General features: G+C 39.3%; 1 protein-coding gene across 3 annotated transcripts in view; it reads right to left on the bottom strand.

The window, feature by feature from the left end:
- MATCAP2 (microtubule associated tyrosine carboxypeptidase 2) overlaps positions 1-22,727 on the bottom strand; it is a 72,211-nt gene that overhangs the window by 38,821 nt on the left and 10,663 nt on the right. The window contains exons 1-2 of one of the 3 annotated variants that reach the window (XM_065939735.1): positions 14,857-15,151; positions 571-1,271 (exon numbers count right to left, since the gene is read on the bottom strand). In XM_065939735.1, coding sequence (XP_065795807.1) covers positions 571-1,271; positions 14,857-14,881 — 726 coding nt within the window. In that variant the 5' untranslated portion in view covers positions 14,882-15,151. Of the gene's footprint in view, positions 1-570; positions 1,272-14,675; positions 14,697-14,856; positions 15,152-22,727 lie in introns of those variants that run through there. The other 2 variants (XM_065939737.1, XM_065939736.1) reach the window with 2 other exon arrangements.

Raw genomic sequence — 22,727 nt, 5'->3', positions numbered from 1 at the left:
ATTTGCAAACCCTGAAGGTAATTTTAAAAATTCCATTATTTTCTTCTGTAAGTGAATACTTAAATAGCTATTTGATGATTGTTAAAAATGTCAGTAAAGCATTAAAAAGTTCTTTGGCAAGTTTCAAGCCTCAGTCCCCAAAATGCTGTTTGGGGCCTAAGCAAGCTGTGAATTTAATACAACAGGGAGAACCAGAGATATGCATGCTCCATTTAATGCATTCAAAATCAAAAAGAAAACACAAACACTTGTATGTGGATTTATGAAAGGGCCACAAGTCTAAATCCCAAATGAAACCTTTGAGCCAGAATCTGAAGCTTTTTCCTAATATAGTTGCTTCCTGATACAACGTTTACATAGTAGATTCTTTATAAATTTTGATTAGAGCAAAGTAATTTAAATATGGGTTGACACTCACCTAGAGATTTCTTGTCACGTATTTATGTATTCTAGATGGGAGATAACTATAAATAATTGGAGTATTTTAGAACTTTTTTGGCTTTCTATAAGATGGCAAATAATTGTTTTCACTACATAAAGTGAAATCACACAACCCAAGTAGCATTTTACCTGCTTAAGAAATCGGTCAGATGCATTGCTGTGCTTGGCCAATACGCTTGGCAGAGAGGGATTAGCGTACTCAAACTGAGGATTGTACGTGTAGTCGGACTTGAAGAACCTCAGTTTTTCTTTCTCCAAGTTGGTGGGCTTTATAGCAGTCAGTATACAAAATTTCTTTCCAGAAAAATCATCTCCTTTTTCAAAACTTCTCGACAGTACAGGCTTTGACTTTGGCTTTGGAACTGTGGAGAATAGGTGTCGCTTCACCTTTCTTTCATTTTTGGATTTAGGTGGCAGTACTATGGTGCTTCCTGTAACAGAGATATCATGTGTAAACTTTACAGGACTTGACACTGAACTAGTGACAAACACAGCAGGCTGCCTTTCTAGGCAGTACCAAGTACTGCTGCTCATCACAGGCACTGGGGCTTTCATCTTGCGAAGATCTTTACTACGTGAAGAGCTAGGAGATTTGCTGGGTTTTCTACATCTTTTGGAGCCAGCAGAGGAAGGCTGTTTTTGTGAATGATGCTTTTTCTCCTCTTTGCTCTGTAGTAGGACATTGTAACTACTGGTTCCAGTTGTGAATATGTCCTTCAGTATTCCAGGAGATAAATGTGAAATGCTTCTTTTGCTGTCAATGATCAAGGATGCTTCTGCATTTAGAACGGACTTCTTAGCAAGCTCTTGCTCAGGCCAGTGAAGCTTTTCTGTGTTAATAAAATCAAAACAAAAGAAATAACAAAGATGTCAGATGAAGCAAATTGCTTATAATATAAAAAGCATTCTGAAGAGTCTTTAAACTTTTATAATTTTGCAACAATCTTTGGAAAACACATTTTAAATATTAAAATATTATTAAATTTTGGTCAGGCTAGACATGGTTACTTCTATAAGAATGTATATACACCAAATTAGCTGTAAAAATTCTTAGCTTCAAATCATTTAGATGATCAAAGTTTATTACAGATATGAGAAATAATATACAATATACATATATATAATAGTGTATATATATTGTAATCATATATATTGTAATACAATATAATAATTGTAATATATGTATTATTGCATATACAATAAAATACAATATACAAATAATATACAAATAATCTGAATACTCAACTCTACCAAAGCATGTATATTTCATAGAAAGGATATACTTTAATGGTATTATCAATATCAAAGCAAAATCCAAGACACTTTCAAAGCCAACAGAATCCTGAAATCTGACACTATATATAAAGATAGCCACAGTAAAAGAAGGACAACACTCTTATCTATATCAAAAACATTTTAAATTAAATGATAAGTATACATTCAAGCACGTTTTAGTAATATCACTGAATATTAATTAGTTGATTTTCTTAATTTTAGGCTATAGGTTAAGATAGGACTTCCCTGGTGGCTCAGCAGTAAAGAATCCATCTGCAATGCAGGAGGCTTGAGTTCGATCCCTGCATCTGGAAGAACCCCAGAAGAAGGAAATGGCAATCCACTCCAGTGCTCTTGCCTGGGAAATCCCATGCACAGAGAAGTCTGGCAGGCTACAGTTCATGGGGTCGCAAAGAGATGGTCATGACTTAGCAACTAAACAACACAGGTTAACGTTAAAGAAAATCAAGCTTTTTCTTGCCACGTCTTTTAAAAACATAATGACTACATAGGATGTGCATACAAGGTAAGTCGCTCAGTCGTGTCCGACTCTGTGCAGCCACCTGGACTGCAGCCCGCCAGGCTCCTCTGTCCAGGGGTTTTCCAGGCAAGAATCCTGGAGTGGGTGGCCACGCCCTCCTTCAGGGGACTTCCCGACCCAGGAATTGAACCCATATCTCTTACATCTAAGAGATGTATTGGCAGAGGACTCTTTATCACTAGCGCCACCAGGGAAGCCCACTATGTACAATACATCGTATGATAAGAGATCAGTTTTGCCTTTCTCCTCCCAGGATCACAGCTCACTGAAGCTATGAGCCATGCTGGGCAGGGCCACCTAGGACAGACAAGTCACAGTGAAGAGTTCTGACGAAATGTGGTCCACTGGAGGGGAAAATGACAACCCACGCCAGGATTTTTGCCTGGAGAACTTCATGGACAGTACAAAAAGGCAAAAAGATTATAATACTGGAAGATGAGCACCCCAGGTTGGAAGATGTTCAATATGCTACTAGGGAAGAGCTGAAGGCAATTACTAATAGCTCCAGTAAGAATGTAGTGGCTGGGCCAAAGCAGGAACAATACTCAGCTGTGGTTGTGTCTTGTGGTGAAAATAATGTCCAACGCTATAAATAATACTGCATAGGAACATGAAATGTTACGTCCGTGAATTAAGGTAAATTGGACATGATCAAGCAGGAGATGGCAAGACTGAAGACTGACATCTTAGGAATCAGAGAACTAAAATGGATGATGGGAGAATTTAATTCAGGTGACTATTATATTTACTACTGTGGGCAAGAATCCCTTAGAAGAAATGGAGTAGCTCTCAAAGTCAATAAGAGTCCAAAATGTAGTACTTGGGTGCAGTCTCAAAAATGACAGCATGATCTCAGTTCATTTCCTAGGCAAACCATTCAACATCACAGTAATCCAAGTCTATGCCCCAACCACTAATGCCAAAGAAGCTGAAATTGACTACTTCTATGAAGACCTACAACACCTTATAGAGTTAACACCAAAAACGGTATCATTTTCACCACAGGGGATTGGAATGCAAAAGTAGGAAGTCAAAAGATACTTGGAATAACAGGCAAGTTATTGGACTTGGGAGTACAAAATGAAGCAGGGCAAAGGCTAACAGTTTTGTCAAGAGAACACACTGGTCATAGCAAATACTCTTTTCCAACAACACAAGAGATGACTCTACACATGGAAATCATCAAATCAGATTGATTATATTCTTTGCAGCCACAGATGGAGATCCTCTACACAGTCAGCAAAAACAAGCTGACTATGGCTCAGATCATTAGCTCCTTATTGCAAAATTCAGGCTTATATTGAAGAAAGTAGGGAAACCCACTAGACCATTCAGGTATGACCTAATCAAATCCCTTATGATTAAGCAGTGGATATGACAAATAGATGCAAGGGATTAGATGTGGTGGACAGAGTGCCTGAGGAACTATGGCTGGAGGTTCGTAACACTACAGGAGGTGGTGACCAAAACCATCCTGAAGACAAAGTAATGAAAGAAGGCAAGGTGACTGTCTGAAGAGGCTTTACAAACAGCTGAGGAAAAAAGGGATGTGAAAGGCAAGGGAGAAAGGAAAAGATATATCCAACTCAATGCGAAGTTCCAGAGAATAGCAAGGCGTGATAAGAAGGACTTCTTAAATGAAAAATGCAAAGAAATAGAGGAAAACAATAGAATGGAAAAGACTAGAAACCTCAAGAAAATTGGTGATATCAAGGGAACGTTTCAATCAAGGATAGGCATGATAAAGGACATAAACAGTAAGCCCCTATCAGAAGAGATTAAGAAGAGGCAGCAAGAATACATGGAAGAACTATAGGGTTTTAATGACCCAGATAACCACAATGTTATGGTCACTCACCTAGAGCCAGACATCCTGGAGTATGAAGTCAAGTGGGCCTTAGGAAGCATTACTACTAACAAAGATGATGGAATTTCAGCTGAGTTCTTTAAAACCCTAAAAGATGATGATGTTAAAGTGCTGTACTCAATATGTCAGCAAATTCAAAAAACTCAGTAGTGGCCACAGGACTGGAAAAGGTCAGTTTTCATTCCAATCCCAAAGAAGGGCAATGCCAAAGAATGTTCAAACTACCATACAATTGCACTCATTTCACATACTAGTAAGGTTATGCTCAAAATCCTTCAAGCTAGACTTGTGTTGTGTGCTTAGTCGATCATATCTGACTCTTTGTGACCCCCCATAGACTGCAGCCCACCAGGCACCTCTGTCCATGGGGATTCTCCAGGCAAGAATACTGGAGTGGGTTGCCATGCCCTTCTCCAGGGGATCTTCCCAACCCAGGGATCAAACCCAGGTCTCCCACATTGCAGGAGGATTCTTTACCGACTGAGCCACTAGGGAAGCCTTAAGCAGTACTTATACCAAAAGCTTCCAGATGTACATGCTGGGTTTCAAAGAGGCAGAGGAACGAGAGATCAAATTGCCATCATTCGTTGGATCATGGAGAAAGCAAGGGAATTCCAGAAAAACATCTCCTTCACTGACTACACTAAAACCTTTGACTGCGTAGATCACAACAAACTGGAAAATTCTTAGAGACTGGAATACCAGACAACCTTACCTGTTTCCTAAGAAACCTATATGTGGGTCAAGAAACAACAGTTAGGATCTTACATGGAACAACTGACTGGTTCCAGTATGGGAAAGGAGTACAATAAGGCTATGTATTGTCTCCCTGCTTATTTAACTTGTATGCAAAGTATATCATGCAAAATGGTGGGCTAGGTTAATCACAGGCTGGAATATAGACTGCAGGGAGAAATATCAACAACCTCAGATATGCAGATTACACCACCCTAATGGCAGAAAGCAAAGAGGAATTAAAGAGCCTGTTGATGAAGGTGGAGAAGGAAATGGCAACCCACTCCAGTACTCCTGCCTGGAGAATCCCATGGTCAGAGGAACCTGGTAGGCTACAGTCCACAGGGTCGCTAAGAGTCGACTTCACTTCACTTTCACCAAGGTGAAAGAGGAGAGCAGAGTGCACTCTTTCATTCCACAAATACAGGAGTATTGCTAATAGGTACATGAATCTGAAAAACATCTGTATAAAGACTTCATTCTTGTCTTCACCTAGCCTCTAATATGGCTCTGAAGGTAAGGCATTTCTATGAAGATTTGAGTACTAATATGAGGTAGTATAAGCTTAAATATGAAAAACAAAAGATACAGACAATAATCTAGAATTCAGAGAAGGAAGAGATCAATGTGAAGAGAAACACGAGGAGAATTCAGTTGAACCCTTTAAGAGCTTTCACATTCAATTAACTGACCAAGTGTTCCAGTTTGTTTTAAATTCTCTTATTTGAGTTCCTATCTGACCACGTCTGCCTATAAAACCTTTTCTAAATCCTTTCTGCAAATGTAATACATGATTCTCTCAACCAGCTCTTTTGCAAGTCTCATGGATCCTTACACCTCTAGTCCTCAACTCTCTGGCTCCTAGTATGGAGGCAATTTCAATACTAGCTGACTTGGACAGCTGCCTTCCTTGCTAAGAAAGACAATCCATTAATTCCATTTTTAAAAAAAACTTTACATAGATCTGTCACTCATTCATTCAAGATTAGACATTCAGGGATCCTTTCTATAATAAGTAGTAATAATTTAGAAAAGGGAGAAGAACCAGAGATCAAATTGCCAACATCCTCTGGATCACAGAAAAAGAGTTCCAGAAAAACATCTACTTCTACTTTGACTACACCAAAGCCTCTGACTGTGTGGATCACATTCTGAAAGAGATGGGAATACCAAACCTCCTTACCGGCCCCCTGAGAAATCTGTATGCAGGTCAGGAAGCAACAGAACCAGACATGGAACAACAGACTGGTTCCAAATTGGGAAAGGAGTACGTCAAGGCTGTATATTGTCACCCTGCTTATTTAACTTCTATGCAGAGTACATTATGCGAAATGCCGGGCTGGCTGAAGCACAAGTTGGAATCAAGACTGCTGGGAGAAGTATCAATAACCTCAGATATGCAGATGACACTATCCTTATGGCAGAAAGCAAAGAGGAACTGAAGGGCCTCTTGATGAAAGTGAAAGAGGAGAGTGAAAAAGCTGGCTTAAAACTTATTAAAACATTCAAAAAACTAAGATCGTGGCATCTGGTCCCATTACTTCATGGCAAATAGATGGGGAAACAATGGAAATAGTGACTGACTATTTTCTTGAGTTCCAAAATCACTGCAGGTGGTGACTACAGCCATGAAATTAAAAGGCGCTTACTCCTTGGGAGAAAAGCTATCAGCAACCTAGACAGCATATTAAAAAGCAAACATTACTTTTCTGACAAAGGTCCATCTAGTCAAAGCTATAGTTTTTCCAGTAGTCATGTATGGATGCGAGAGTTTTTCTCTCATAAAAAAAGCTGAGCACCGAAGAATTGATGCTTTAACTGTGGTGTTGGAGAAGACTCTTGAGAGTCCCTTGGACTGCAAGGAGATCAAACCATTCAATTCTAAAGGAGATCAGTCCTGAATATTCATTGGAAGGACTGATGTTGAAGCTGAAGTTCCAATACTTTGGCCACCTGATGTGAAGAAGTGACTCATTGGAAAAGACCCTGATGCTGGGAAAGATTGAAAGCGGGAGGAGAAGGGGGCGACAGAGGATGAGATGGCTGGATGGCATCACTGACTTGATGGATTTGAGTTTGAGCAAGCTTCGGGAGTTGGTAATGGACAGGGAAGCCTGGCGTGCTGCAGTCCACGGGGTCGCAAAGAGTCGGACATAACTAAGCAACTGAACTGAACTGAATAAATAATAATAGCATCCACTATTTGTTGACACATTTCATGTGAGTTTGGGATTTCACCAAACACTATAATGTTTTATCATTTAACCTTCAGAAAAGTTAAATAATCTGCTCAAGGTTATATGACAAAGTAGTAAAGAACAAATTATGATCCAAATGTGTTGGATTACAGAGTCCGTGCTCAGTCTATTATATAAGGACATTCAATTATCAACAGATATTCAGTATTAAATCTGCTACACGCACAGCACTACGCCTTTCTTCCTCTGTACAAGACACAGCACCTTATTAAGACATAGTAATCTGAATCACTGATGTACCAAGATAGGTACCACAACTATGTTCTATTCATCTTTCTCTTTCCAACATCTAGCAACGTATCTGGTAGACATTCAATAAATGTACACTGAATAAATTAATGAATGGCATGATCCTTAAGCTGCCACTCTCTAACCACTGTAAATAAACATGTATTTGTAGTTCTAGAACCATTCTATATATCTATGAGGAGATCACTGCAGAAGTGGAAAAATAACCTGGAAGACCTTGAACCAGTGGTTCTCAACTGAGAGCAACTGTGCCCTCTAGGGCACATTTGGCTATCACAACCAGGGAGTGATGCTACTACCAGCATCTTGCTGTTAAGAGGCCAGGGATGAGGCTAAACATCCTTCAATGCATATGACAACCTCCTTCAACAAAAGTATTCATCCTAAAATAGTGCTAAGGTAGAGAAACTGTGCACTAAATGTTAAGCTTTAAAACCCAGAAATCATAGGATTTAAGGTAAAGAAACAGTATGAGGTTAAAAGTGGATGATAAATAATCCAAATACGTAAGGTACTCAGAAGTCCTTCTAGTTTTAACATTTTTCTAGGCCAACATATGAAATTTGAATTCTACTGTCTAAAGATAACATGAAAGTATAAATTGTGTGTGTGTGAAGTCACTTCAACGGTGTCCAACTCTTTGTGACCCCATGGACTATAGCCCTCCAGGCTCCTCTGTCTATGGGATTCTCCAGGCAAGAATACTGGAGTGGGTTGCCATGCCCTCCTCCAGGAGATCATCCCAACCCAGGGATCAAACCCACGTCTCTAAACTAGTAGGAGCTAAATAAAATGTCTACTACATGGACAAGCTGAGAGGTAGGAACTAGTTTGCACAAGGACACGCTGAAGGCTGACTATACAAAGGGGCTGTTCAGTAACATAAAAAAACTTGGCTGTTCTGCCAAGTAAACAGAACAAATAAAACTTTCATCAATGGCTGGTAAGTCCCAGATCCTCAAAGGTTTAATACTTAAGTGTTGCCAACTGATAGTCAAAACTGGGTAGGCTGGGCAAACATGGGCTAAGGAACACAAGCTGCAGTCCAAATGCCCATGAACAGGGTTGGTTTCCCTAATAAGACACCACAAATTTAGAAGAGGTGATAATCAAACAAAGACTGAAATGGACACTGAAAGGGAAAAGAAAGAACTGAGATAAGAACAAGAGTGTCATAAACCTAGAAAAGTCAGGTAAGGACTAAGCACAGCCAGGAAGGTAAAGCGAGGTAATCAGGTTTTTTTCATTTGCTCTTCATAATAAAAAGGAGGGGAGTTACCTCAAATTAAAATCAGTGAATAAACTGCTCTGAAGAATTCCTAATTTGGGTGGTTTATTACAGGTTTTTTTTTTTAATGAATATTCAATGTAAAAGTGATTTGGTTCCTAAAACTTAGGAACCAAATATTGATTAAAGAGCTGTGCTCAAAGAGTTTTCTGTTGTTTTGTCATAAAGCATCAGTGACCAAAATTCATACTTTTGTCCCGTTGCAAACAAGCTATAAACTTCAAGATAGTTAAGTTCTAAACTATCTGCTAAAACACTCCCTCCCAGGAGTTTCAGTTCACTTGTGAATTATCTACCTGAGAGATTTAGCATTAGTCCTTTTTAAGCTCCACCTGCTATTAAGTAAGCTGGAGTACCAACGGTGTATCTATTTCAATAAATGTGAATCCTGCCAAATGCTGATATCCCATGAAGTTCATAAAAGCAGAGCAGGTGGGCCTTCAAAGAATTCTTACAAGATAGATATAAATTAATTTCTCAAGAATCATACTAATCTTATTTTGTTGTTACTGTTTAGTCGCTCAGTTGTGTCCAACCCTTTGTGACCTCACGGACTGCAGCACACCAGGCTTCCTCGTTCTTCACTATCTCTAGGAGTTTGCTCAAACTCATGTCCATTGAGTCGATGATGCCATCCAACCATCTCACCCTCTATTGTCCCCTTTTCCTCCTGCCCTCAGTTTTTCCTAGCATCAGGGTCTTTTCCAGTGAGTCAGTTCTTTGCATCATGTGGCCAAAGTACTGGAGCTTCAGCATCAATCCTTCCAAGAATATTTAGGGTTGATTTCCTTTACAATTGACTGGTTTGATCTTGCTGTCCAAGGAATGCTCAAACAAATCTTATTTTAGTTGTATTAAGCAGTAGAGAACCTAAAGGACTGTTTTTGTAATTTTAAATGCTATTGCTTACTTTAAGAAAAAATGACTTTTAAAACAGGCTTAAGAACATAAAAGGACAAAAAGATTTCAATGAAGACACCATATTCGCCTAACTCAACTTTTACCAAAAAATTAAGACTTCTTAAAACATAAGCAGGATTCTTTAGGGGAAAGTGTAACTCACTTCCTCTCCTAAAAGTAATAAAACTCATACTCTCATATTAAGTCACTATTTAATGTAACATTTTAGCCACCAGCAATTTGCTTCACTATAGCCTTGGAGGAAATGAAAATTTGTTGATCAAAGAAGCCATTCACCCCAAACTGATTACCCGTACTGAGGGAAAATTGCAATATTACATTAAAATTGGTGGTCAGTATAGTCACATATATACTGAAATTACCAACACAATGAAAGCTGAATTTGTATCTAGAACAGAGGAAAAGAATACCAGGATTCTTGGTTTCCATTCCCAGCTCTTTCAATAACCTCTCTGTAATAGCAGCCTAATCACTAAACCCATCGGTGCCTCCTGTTCCTCATCTAAAGAAACAGGAGAGGGGAGGAACACTGTTCACTCAACTCTTAAGAGAGTTTCACAACTGAACAGGTGAGCTTTCACAGTAATTATAAGGTCTCTGGCCGAAGGAAAGATCAGATTGTCAGAAACACAGCCTGGTGGAAAATACCATTCAACCAATTTTGACCCATAAAATGGCAATCTCACATATTTCACTAATACTTACGAAACTTGAGAAGCTGGGATAATTTTATACCACAAAACAATAGGCTGTTTAGTTACAAACAGAAGGCAAAACAAAATGATCCCCAAACAAGATAAACACCTTAATTTCACCAAGTTGTTATTCATTACTTAAATGGTATTTGTCAATAATAGAAAGGATGAATAAATTGTGATATATTTATATGCTATTATATTGCAATGAAAAAAAACCAATTAGGTTACAACAGTACAGATGACTCTCAGACAATACTGAGCAAATAGAGCCAGATCACGAGAGTTTATACTGTATAATTTCATTTATATGTGGCTCAAAAACAGACAAAACTAATTTATGGTATTAGAAGACAGAACAGTGATTACCTTTGGGGGAGGGGTTATAATTTGCGAGGAGGTACTAAAGTTTTAGGGGCTAAAAATGCCCTGTATTTGTTCTGGATAGTGGTTACATATGTACAGATTCAACAGGCTGCCCCTTTAAGACTTGTGAACCCATAAGTTACACCATAATTTTTTACATGGTATGTTAAAAATCAGTATTTTTGAAAACATTTATTGCCCGATTTGTCTGCATTATAATCTTTTAATTACAATCTGAATTCAACATTATCCAAAATAGTTTCTCAACTGTAAGAAGAAAGAGATGAAAAGGTAGTATAATTTAAGAACTGAGAAACCCAACTGTATTTCAGGATTCTTAAAAATGTCACCGATTCCCAGTTAAGAGCATTTCAGTGTTACTCTATTAATAGCAAGGATTCTTATAATGTGATACTACTGTTTTTTGGCCAGAAACTGCTGAGTTCTATATGCATTTACAAGCACGAAGAGTATTCCATAATGTTAAGAAATGATGGTTGTGGTAAAAGTAAACATACTAAACTATCTAAAACAACAATGAACATGCAAGAAAACAAACTTCCCCAGGTATTCCACATAGGGTGAAGACAAAATTCCTAATTACGGCACATGAAGTCTCTGACGATCATTGCTCTGCCTCTCTGGACTCATGGTGCACAATGTCCACACGCATACACACACCCCACCCCTTAATCAGTCCGTTCTAGCCTCTCTTCATTTTGTCAATCTCTCACACTCACCTTTCTCCAGACACAAGACTTCATATTCCGTTCCCTATATATGAAGAGCTCTCCTCTGTTAGATTAATCCCTACTCATCCTTCAGTTCAAACTTGTTCAGGAAAACTTCCCTAGAATGTTCTTTTGACTCATTTGTCATTGTTGCAGTCTTCATTTGCTTGTATGATGGCCTTCCCCATCACTGAAATTTTAAGTTCCATTATGGCATAAACCTATGTTTGTTTTTGCTCACTCACTGCTGAGATAACCAAGGAAAGAATATTTGAGAGGAGAAAAAGGAGATAGGATTTAAATGCCTGAAAGTTGAGGAAGAAGTCATATCTGGATGCATAAAAAATGAAACAATGAGTGATGTTGAAGATAAGTTTTAATGGCAGGTGCCTACTGCTGTAGAACAAACAGGAGCTATATGCCTAAGTGTATTCATTCCAAACGGCCAAACACTGCTCTTAGGACTTCTATTTAAAATGTATTAAAAATGTCTGTTTAAAAATGTATTTTTAAACATTCACTTTTGTTACAAAGGAGCTTCATTTCCAGATGATTAATTAATCACATCTCACCACATACAAAATACAGGCAGTAGGAATTCACAAATGAACATAATCTTATATGGCTTCTGACAGCATTTTGTTACTCACTGAATGAGACAGACGTCGTCTTCTCTATTTCAAAAACAATTTTATAGTCAGGTAAAATGTCATCTTTCCAGGCAAAAATTATTACAGACTTGCCTGTGATAAAACTTAAAAACACCTGGAGTAAAGTATCAGCTAACACAGCACTGATGTTAAATGAGATTTTCATGTTGAATTTTGTGGCTTAACTCAGCATATCTTTTAACAAGTGTTTGACTTCCCTAGTGGTTGAGGAAATGGGCTTTGGAAGGGAGTTTCTCTGATTTGAATCTTGGCTATTTATTAGCAGCTGTGTGTGACCTTGATCAAACTACTTGACATCTTTATGCCGAAGCTTCCTTATCTGGAAAATGGAATAAAAATACTACATACCTCACAGTATTAGTGGGAGGATCAAAAAAGTTAATATATATGTAGTGCTGAGAACAATGCCGGCCTGTACTAAGAAGGGGGTGTTAACTATCAGTATCAATATTATATTCAGCTCCTATAGAAATACTTCATGCAACACTGTAAATACTCCAGTATTTGGAATCAAATCTTATGTTACTCTTTCAACTGGCAGTTCACTGGGATGTCATATTTAGATATTAAATCATGACTAATACGTCAAAAGTGAGATATTATATAGGAAGTAATTTCAGAAACAATTAACTGCTTCAGTCCTGAAATTAAAAAGAAGTTAGCACTACATTTATAGCTGTCTTAAAGCTGAAAAGAAATGAACAGAGTACTTTACATCAGTACTCTCACCACAAACAAGCGCAATCTTAATGCTAATCAGAATAACAGGGGCTTCTAAGATACCAATGAGTAGGGAGGGGACAGAGAGGGATAGTGAGGGGAAAGGAGGGTATACTTTCGGCTAAACTCTCTTCGTAAAGTTTCTGGCCATTGAAAGTGGGTTTTCTAATATGTCAGTAAAATGCTAGGTGTGGGGTTCTAGAACATGGGGGGTTCCTTTTAACTAGTCAAGAAACTTACAAAAGAAATGGAAAAACTAATTTGAAAAATGATCAGTTGTTTTAATTTGGGGCTTGAATTGTCTCAAATGACTATTAATTTTTATTGAACTACAGTAATCCACTGCAAAATTACCTTATCTTGGGATAGCAAACAAATAGAGTTGGACTGATAAGTGTATTGCCACTAAATTATGGAATGGGGATTCAGACAAGAGAAGTAGGTCTACTATTTTATAAAGTATTTCTCCTAAAGCTTCCAACTGTGTATACTGAAAAACAGGAAGGTCCACGTTGTATAGCTGACTGGCCAGAATACTCACTTTCTAAAACTATCATAATTATATTCTCTCTACCATTATTTTTGTGCTTTGGGAAAATAATTTTGTTCGATATTATTTCTAAATTATCTAATAACCCTCCTTTTACAAAATCTAACTAGAATATTTTTCTCCAGGGCAGTGGTTCTCAAATGGAGCAGGGGCGGTGGTAATTTTGCCCTCTAGGAGACATTTGATAAGGTCTGGAGATAATTTTGGGTGTCACAACTGTATGTGTGTGCGTAGGGGCGGGGTGCGGGGAGTTGGCGGTGAGAGAATTACTAACATCTAGCGGGAGAGGCTGGGGATCTGCTAAAGATTCTACAATGCACAGGACAGCCCCCTACAACAAAGAATTACCCTCTAATTCAATGTTAACAGTGCCAAGGTTAAGAGACCCTGCTCCAAGGCAAAAAGAAGGTACAGTATTTTAAAGTAACTTTCAACATTTTCATTCTATTTTAGATGAAAGAACAGCACCAACATCAAATCACTTTTTAAAAAAATCTAACGCCTCTGAAATCTTAAATCTTGTAATTGTCGATGCTTCCTATCAACATAAACAACGATGAGACAAATCATAGCAATGTCAGGACTGCACAAAATCAGTTCCCTATTTTATAACATGGAACATGAAATATAGAATAATTAAGACCATAAATATTTTCATTAAAACTTGATTTCATTACACAATTAAAGACTTTGCAGAAAAATGGTCTACTAGGTATTACAATGCTTTAAAGTAAAAAACAAACAAACAAACAACAAACAAAAAACCTAGCTTTATTCTGATGTTAGTTTCAAGTTTAGAGAATTTCCTTTACTCTGCTGTTTTTAGGTGTTTCTGGTCATGATATTAGACTATCAAGAACTCTGTCTTGCAGTAATGTTAAACAGAATCAAATGACAGGAAAATGGCCTAGGAAATTATTCTAATGTTATGCAAGATCATTTTTAAATAGTATCCACAATTTTTTTTAATAACAAAAAGCAAATAACTTTCTGACCTGGGGTCTAAACATCCATTTTTTGGTTTTGGTATAACACATATTATACAGTGACCTATTAATATCAACTCAAAACATTCTGACTTAAGAATAAAACCATACATACAAACCAGTACAAATATTGATACACAGAGACGTGCTCATTTGCTTAGCTCTTTTCTGAACATTCTAGAAAACTAGATTCCAGTGCACTATAATGCACTGATTATAATATGCACTGATTACATATTTAATAAGCTTTGAAATAGAATTTAACAATATTTAGATTGTAGGGCCGGTAAGCCAGTATAATTTACCCCCATTACAATCCACAGCACGTGCTTATTGATAACTGACAAAATGTATCGGTACCGTTTTCTCTTTCCTGCGCACCTTTTGCCTGAGCACCTTCCGTGGACTCCGCACTGTTCTGGGCGTCGCGTTGGGCATCGGAGCCCAAATCCTACCGTTACCCCGGCCTCCGGTCGGACCCGCCCCATACTCGCCGCAAGCGGCCGGGAGGACGCTGGCCGCTCCCGCCAGCGCAGGGACCACCAAGCTTCCCAGCACTCACCTGTCACTCGAATAGACTCCAGCATCGTCCCGCTGAGGCCGCGGGCGGTGGGCTCCGCGGGCGCTGGGGGCGAGGGCCAGATAGGAACCTGGCAGCCGCCTCTAGCCTCCGGCCGTGCCTCGCACGCGGGGTCGCGGCGGGAGGTTGCTCTCGGCGAGCTGGGGTACGATAAGGTGGGAAAGGACGGGCAAAGACGCGCGGACAGAGAGCTGCGCACAGCGTTCCTCCCAGCCCGCAGGTAGCTGGAAGGTACTCAATGCCGCCCAACGGCAGGCAGCAGCTCTGAGTACCCGCTGCCGTGACGTTGCCGCTCCCCCGTTGCTAGGAAACGCTTCTCGCCGTCCGCGTGCGCCAGGCGTCTCAGAGCCTGCGCGCCGTAGGAGGCGCTCGAGCTACGGTGGCCTGACTCGAGGAAGAGAGAAGGAACTACAACTCCCTGCGTGCACAGCGCTCGCCCACGCCTCGGGGGGCTCGTGGGCTGGGCCTTGGGAGGCTCGTGTCCCCGCCCGCTGGGATACACGCATTTTGACTCCTCGCCTCCGTAGACGTTTGTGAGCTGTTACAGAGGGTTTAACTCCGCGGTAAATTTACAAGAGACAGCTGGTGTGTCACTCAGTCCCAGCTGCGGGTTACAAAGCCGGTCTACTCCGGTTTTAGTTACTTTTCCAGGTGCAGAAAAGCTAAAACAACTTTAGATTGCAACTGGTAATAATGAAGGTGCTGGAAGCTCAACCATATTTATCAGTTGAGTGCTCTGGCATAATATCCTTAATACTAAAATACAAATTTTAATTTATGATTGTGCAATTGATAGGGGCTGAAGGTTGCTTTTTGTCTAATATTGCCTAGGAAATGTAGAGACTATGTTGTTGTTCAGTTGCCCAGTGGTTTCTGACTCTTTGCAACCCCATGGACTGTAGCATCCAGGCCTCCCTGTCCCTCACTATCTCCCAAAGTTTGCCCAAGTTCATGTCCATTGTATGAGTGATGCTATCCAGCCATCTCATCCTGTGCTGGGCTCTTCTGTTCTCCATCCTTCCCAGCATCAGGGACCTTTCCAATGAATTGGCTGTTTGCATCAGATGACCAAAATACTGGAGCTTCACCTTCAGCATCAGTCCTTCCCGAAGAGTATTCATGGTTTGTTTCCCTAAAGATCTATTGGTTTAATCTCCTTCCTGTCCATAAGACTTTCAGTAGAGACTATGCCATTTCACAAACATTTTCTGAGAGCCTAATATGTGCAAGCATCACTATGAACAAAGCTAGTGGAGGGGATGGAATTCCAGTTGAGCTATTTCAAATCCTAAAAGATGATCCACAGCCTTGTCTAACTCAGTGAAACTAAGCCATGCTGTGTGGGGCCACCCACAACGGATGGGTCATGGTGAAGAGGTCTAACAGAATGTGGTCCACTGGAAAAGGGAATGGCCAACCACTTCAGTATTCTTGCCTTGAGAACCCCATGAACAGTATGAAAAGGCAAAAAGATACGACACTGAAAGATGAACTCCCCAGGTCAGTAGGTGCCCAATATGCTACTGGAGATCAGTGGAGAAATAACTCCAAGAAAGAATGGAGCCAAAGCAAAAACACCACCCAGTTGTGGATGGGATTGGTGATAGAAGAAAGGTTCAATGCTGTAAAGAGCAATACTGCATAGGAACCTGAAATGTTAGGTCCATGAATCAAGGCAAATTGGAAGTGGTCAAACAGGAGATGGCAAGAGTGAACATCGACATTCTAGGAATCAGTGAATTAAGATGGACTGGAATCAGTGGAATTTAACTCAGATGACAGTTAATCTACTACTGTGGGAAGGAATCCCTTAGAAGAAATGGAGTAGCCATCATAGTCAACAAAAGAGTCTGAAATGCAGTAGTTGGATGCAATCTCAAAAACAACAGAATCATCTCTGTTCATTTCCAAGGCAAACCATTCAGTATCATGGTAATCCAACTCTATGCCACGACCAGTAACACTGAAGAAGCTGAAGTTGAACAGTTCTATGAAGATGTACAAGACCTTAGGACTAACACCCCAAAAAGATGTCCTTTTCATTATAGGGGACTTGAATGTAAAAGTAGGAAGTCAAGAAACACCTGGAAAAAGAAAGAAAAACAGGCAAATTTGGCCTTGGAATATAGAATGAAACAGGGCAAGGCTAATAGAGTTTTGCCAAGAGAACGCACTGGTCATAGCAAACACCCTCTTCCAACAACAGAAGAGAAGACTCTACACATGGACATCACCAGATGGTCAACACCAAAATCAGATTGATTATATTCTTTGCAGCCAAAGATGGAGAAGCTCTATACAGTCAGCAAAAACAAGATCAGGAGCTGACTGTGGCTCAGATCATGAACTCCTTATTGCCAATTTCAGACTTAAATTTAAGAAAGTGGAGAGAACCACTAGACCACTCAGGTATGCCCTCAATCAAATCCCTTATGACTATACAGTGGAAGTGACAAATAGATTCAAGGGATTAGATCTGATAAGAGTGCCTGATGAACTATGGACGGAGGTTCATGACATTGTACAGGAGACAGGGATCAAGACCATCCCCAAGAAAAAGAAATGCAAAAAAGCAAAATGGCTGTCTGAGGAGGCCTTACAAATAGCTGTGAAAAGAAAAGAAGCGAAAAGCAAAGGAGGAAAGGAAAGATATACCCATGTGAATGCAGAGTTCCAAAGAACAGCAAGGAGAGATAAGAAAGCCTTCCTCAGCGATCAATGCACAGAAATGGAGGAAAACAATAGAATGAGAAAGACTAGAGATCTCTTCAAGAAAATTAGAGATACCAAGGGAACACTCCATGCAAAGATGGGTTTGATAAAGGACAGAAATGGTATGGACCTAACAGAAGCAGAAGATATTAAGAAGGGGTGGCAAGAATACCCAGAAGAACTGTACAAAAAGATCTTCATGACCCAGATAATCACAATGGTGTGATCACTCACCTAGAGCTAGACATCCTGGAATGTGAAGTCAAGTGGGCCTTAGGAAGCATCACTATGAACAATGCTAGTGGAGGGAATGGAATTCCAGTTGAGCTGTTTCAAATCCTAAAAGATGATGCTGTGAAAGTGCTGAACTCAATATGCCAGCAAATTTGGAAAACTCAGCAGTGGCCACAGGACTGGAAAATTTCAGTTTTCATCCCAATCCCAAAGAAAGGCAATGCCAAAGAATGCTCAAACTACTGCACAATTGCACTTATCTCACACACTAGTAAAGTAATGCTCAAAATTCTCCAAGCCAGGTTTTAGCAATACATGAACCGTGAACTTCCAGATGTTCAAGCTGGTTTTAGAAAAGGCAGAGGAGCCAGAGATCAAATTATCAACATCCGCTGGATCATCAAGAAAGCAACAGAGTTCCAGAAAAACATCTATTTCTGCTTTATTGACTATGCCAAAGCCTTTGTGTGGATCACAATAAACTGTGGAAAATTCTTCAAGAGATGGGAATACCAGACCACTTGACCTGCCTCTTGAGAAACCTGTATGCAGGTCAGGAAGCAACATTAGAACCAGACATGGAACAACAGACTGGTTCCAAACAGGTAAAGGAGTACATCAAGGCTCTATATTGTCACCCTGCTTATTTAACTTCTATGCAGAGTACATCATGAGAAACACTGGATGAAGCACAAGCTGGAATCAAGATTGCTGGGAGAAATATCAATAACCTCAGACATGCAGATGACTCCACCCTTATGGCAGAAAGTGAAGAAGAACTAAAGAGCCTCTTGATAAAAGTGAAAGAGGAGAGTGAGAAAGTTGGCTTAAAGCTCAATATTCAAAAAACTAAGACAATGGCATCCGGTCCCATCACTTCATGGCAAATAGATGGGGAAACAGTGGAAACAGTGACAGACTTTATTTTGGGGGGGCTCCAAAATCACTGCAGATGATTACTGCAGCCATGAAGTTAAAAGATGCTTACTCCTTGGGAGAAAAGTCAGGACCAATCTAGATAGGATATTAAAAATCAGAGATATTACTTTGCCAACAAAGGTCCATCTAGTCAAAGCTGTGGTTTTTCCAGTAGTCATGTATGGATGTGAGAGCTGGACTATAAAGAAAGCTGAGTGCCAAAGAATTGATGCTTTTGAATTTTGGTGTTGGAAAAGACTCTTATAGTCCCTTGGACTGCAAGGAGATCCAACCAGTCCATCCTAAAGGAAATCAGTCCTGAATATTCATTGGAAGGACTCATGCTGGAGCTGAAACTCCAATACTTTGTGAAACATCCAATACTGATGTGAAGAACTGACTCATTTGAAAAGACCTTAATGCTGGGAAAGATTGAAGGTAGGTGGAGAAGGGGTTAACAGAGGATGAGATGGTTGGATGGCATCACTGACCAATGGACATGAGTTTGAGTAAATCTGGAAGTTGGTGATGGACAGGGATGCCTGGTATGAGGCAGTCCATGGGGTCACAAAGAGTCTGACACGACTGAGTGACTGAACTGACTGACTGACTCAATATGTGCAAGGTTCGCAGACAGGCCTTGGCATAAACAAGGGAAATCAGGCTGGATTTTACAATAGAGGAGGAACTCATGAGATAACAGTTGATGTGTCAATTTTCAGAACCACAACTTCTCTTTTAGCTTTCCTCAAAGTTGAGATAGGACACAAAAATAATTGTGGGGTGTGTTTTCAAACTTAGGAACAAAAGGAAAGTTGACCTTATGTCAGAAACATCTACCTCTATGAATGACAGAGAACACGAGAGCATTTTTACCTTTTTGACAAAGGTGGAAATTTCAGAGTATCACAGATAGTGTATAACCTCACATCCTAGTCTATCAGGAAATCCTGTGGATACCTATCTTCAGAATATATCCAGAATCCAGCCACTTCTCACTATTGCCGCTGCCACCATTCTGGCTCAAGCCACCACCATCTTTTGTCTGGATTATAGCTGTAGCTGAACCCCGTATTTCTTTCTTTCTTTCTTTCTTTTTTTATGGCCCAGGCAGTCTGAGGTTTTTTGTTTTTGTTTTTTTCTTTTTTAAATAATGAAACTATGATAATACATTTACAGGAGACTTGAACATTGTATTTCCATTCATGCCCTCTTTATTCTCAAAACTCAGTGGCCAGATTGATCCTATTAAAAAATCAGATAATGTCAGTTTTCTGCGACTGACATTCTTCAGTGTCTTCCTTTCTTGCCTAGGAGGTCCTTTATGACCTAGCCTCCCGTCATCTCTTTGGTCTCATCTCCCACTGCTCTGCTCTCCTTGGTCTCCTCCAGACACTCTGGCCTCTTTATTCCTCAACTATGCCAAGCACTGTTTCACCTTTGCGATTTGCGGATTTCCCTGCCTGCAATGCTCCCCCACCCCTAGCACCCACCCTGGCCTTATGTCCATAGGACTAGCTCCTTCACTTTTCAGGACTTAATGTCACTTCTCAGTGAGACCTTTCCTGGTCACTCAATTTAAAATTCTATTCCTTTCTCAGATTTCCTAGCTCCTTTCTCTGCTTTATTTTTTCTCCTTAGCACTTAATATTATATAATTTATTATGTCTTCTACTGATTTATCTTGATTATTGTCTGTCTCTATCTCTAGAATAAAATTTCCATAAGTGCAGTAACTTTTGATTCCTTGCTGCTATATTTCTAGCAACTAGAATAGTGTCTGGCACACAGTATATACTCAATAAATTATTTGTAAATTAATCAGTAGATAATAGAAAGCTTGCATTTTCGATGATAATTCAAAGAAAAACAGAATGATATAAAATGGGCATGTAGATAATACATCAACAAGTTAAACATCTGATAATAGTAATGAGGAATGAATGCTTTGCATTCAGAAGAGCCGTTGTTCTTGCAACATATGTCCTAAGGGAAAACTGTGTAAATGAACCTTATATACTTATCTTCCTTACATACCTTCCTTAACTTATTTATATACCTAAAACTGAAACTTGCTTTCCAAGTTTGCTATAAATGCATGTTACCTCTGCAAATTTCAAGTCACTGCAGTTTAAGAGCTGTAATTCTCAAAAAAAAAAAAAAGACTAAAAGATGTTTCCAACTCATATGTTCAGCATCTAAAGAATTTACTCTGAATGTTTTTACTAAAACAAGCATAATCAGATTGTCTACTTCCATTATATTTTGGAGAAACTAAGATGTATTATTAATTCCACAGCTATTTATTTATATACAAGAGACAGGGCTTAGTGCTTTTAGAGTACATAAAAAACAATATTTTTATCCACAATGTATTTATCCTTACTGACTAGCATGTGTGTGTATAGACACACACACACACACACAATAAAAGTTAGAAAATTATGTGCACTAAAGGTATACCTTCCTCTTCAACATTTCATTAAATAAGAATTGTGCAACTCTTTGCAACCCCATGGACTATACAGTCCATGGAATTTTCCAGGCCAGAATACTGAAGTGGGAAGCTGTTCCCTTCTCCAGGGGATCTTCCCAACCCAGGGATCAAACCCAGGTCTCCCACATTGCAGGTGGATTCTTTACCAGCTGAGCCACCAGGGAAGCCCAAAAATACTGGCGTGGGTAGCCTATCCCTCCTCCAGGAGCTATCAGGGAAGCCCTTGATGCCCCTGTAGTTAGTTCATTTAGAATATTATTTCTTCTTTACTTTAAACATTATTTCTATGTTCACCCTGCCAAATTGTCTTGTGGATCATTTTGACTTATAAACATTTTCAGTGATAAATACTATTAATATATAGAGGTACATATCAATTAATTCAAAGCATTAAAAAAAGACATTCTTTGTGTACTATTAGGCACTGAAGTACTCTTACTAACAAATTCATGAAAACAAAGAGTTTATCTAATTGCTTACAAAGCTAGTACTGTTACCAGCTTCTTTTACCATTCCCGCCCATGCCATCATTCATCCTCATCAAGCTTTGTGCATCTGCTTTGTTAACTATTGATTCGCGCTGCGCCTGCTTAGTATTTCCATTGGGTACAGCATCTGCAGCTGTCCACTTGGCTGCCTTTGGGTCAACATTGTTTTTACATATCCGCCAGAACAATGAACAATTCCATCTTTTTAAGAAACTTTCCTTCCTACTTGTCTCTATATAAACTTCATTTTCAAAGCACTGATTGCAAAATAAAGTTAAGAATGATTAAAATTGCTTTTACTAATTTGTTTACCTCTAAGAATCCACCTCCCCACTTTTTACTTTTATTAAACTTAAGTTTTCCAGTAACAGCCAAGAATGTTATTGTAGTTATCTTACTGCAGCATTATACTTCACTTTTTTAATGTTATTTTTATGTTCAGTACCAGCATTAAAGTATTGTGGATCATTTCAATTTCTGATTCTCTTTAATGATCATTTCCATTAAATTCTAGATTTAAAAAATCATAGAAAAATAGATATTTTTCATAGAAATATTGTTTTATGTTATGAATAAAGAGCTTATATTTTTCTTATTTCTTCAGTAACTTATTTAATTAACTCATCTATTAACATGTATATTTCACGTGTGAACCACATGGCAAGCTGCTGCTGCTGCTAAGTTGCTCCACTCGTGTCCGACTCTGTGCGACCCCATAGACGGCAGCCCACCAGGCTCCCCCATCCCTGGAATTCTCCAGGCAAGAACACTGGAGTGGGTTGCCATTTCCTTCTCCAGTGACTCTTAGTAACCCATGGACTGCAGCCTACCAGGCTCCTCCGTCTATGGGATTTTCCAGGCAAGAGTATTGGAGTGGGGTGCCATTGCCTTCTCCGCATGGCAAGCTACTCATAGTCAATGGAGTTTCAGGACAAAAGTCAGTTGAAACATCTCTGTAATAAGAGAGGATCAGATTTTTTTTTTTTTTTTTTCAGAAAAAAAAT

This window comes from Muntiacus reevesi, chromosome 6 (genome assembly GCF_963930625.1).
Source record: "Muntiacus reevesi chromosome 6, mMunRee1.1, whole genome shotgun sequence".
Taxonomy (NCBI): Eukaryota; Metazoa; Chordata; class Mammalia; order Artiodactyla; family Cervidae; genus Muntiacus; species Muntiacus reevesi.
The sequence above is the reverse complement of the archived record's forward strand: the minus strand, read 5'-3'. Positions and strand labels throughout refer to the sequence as shown.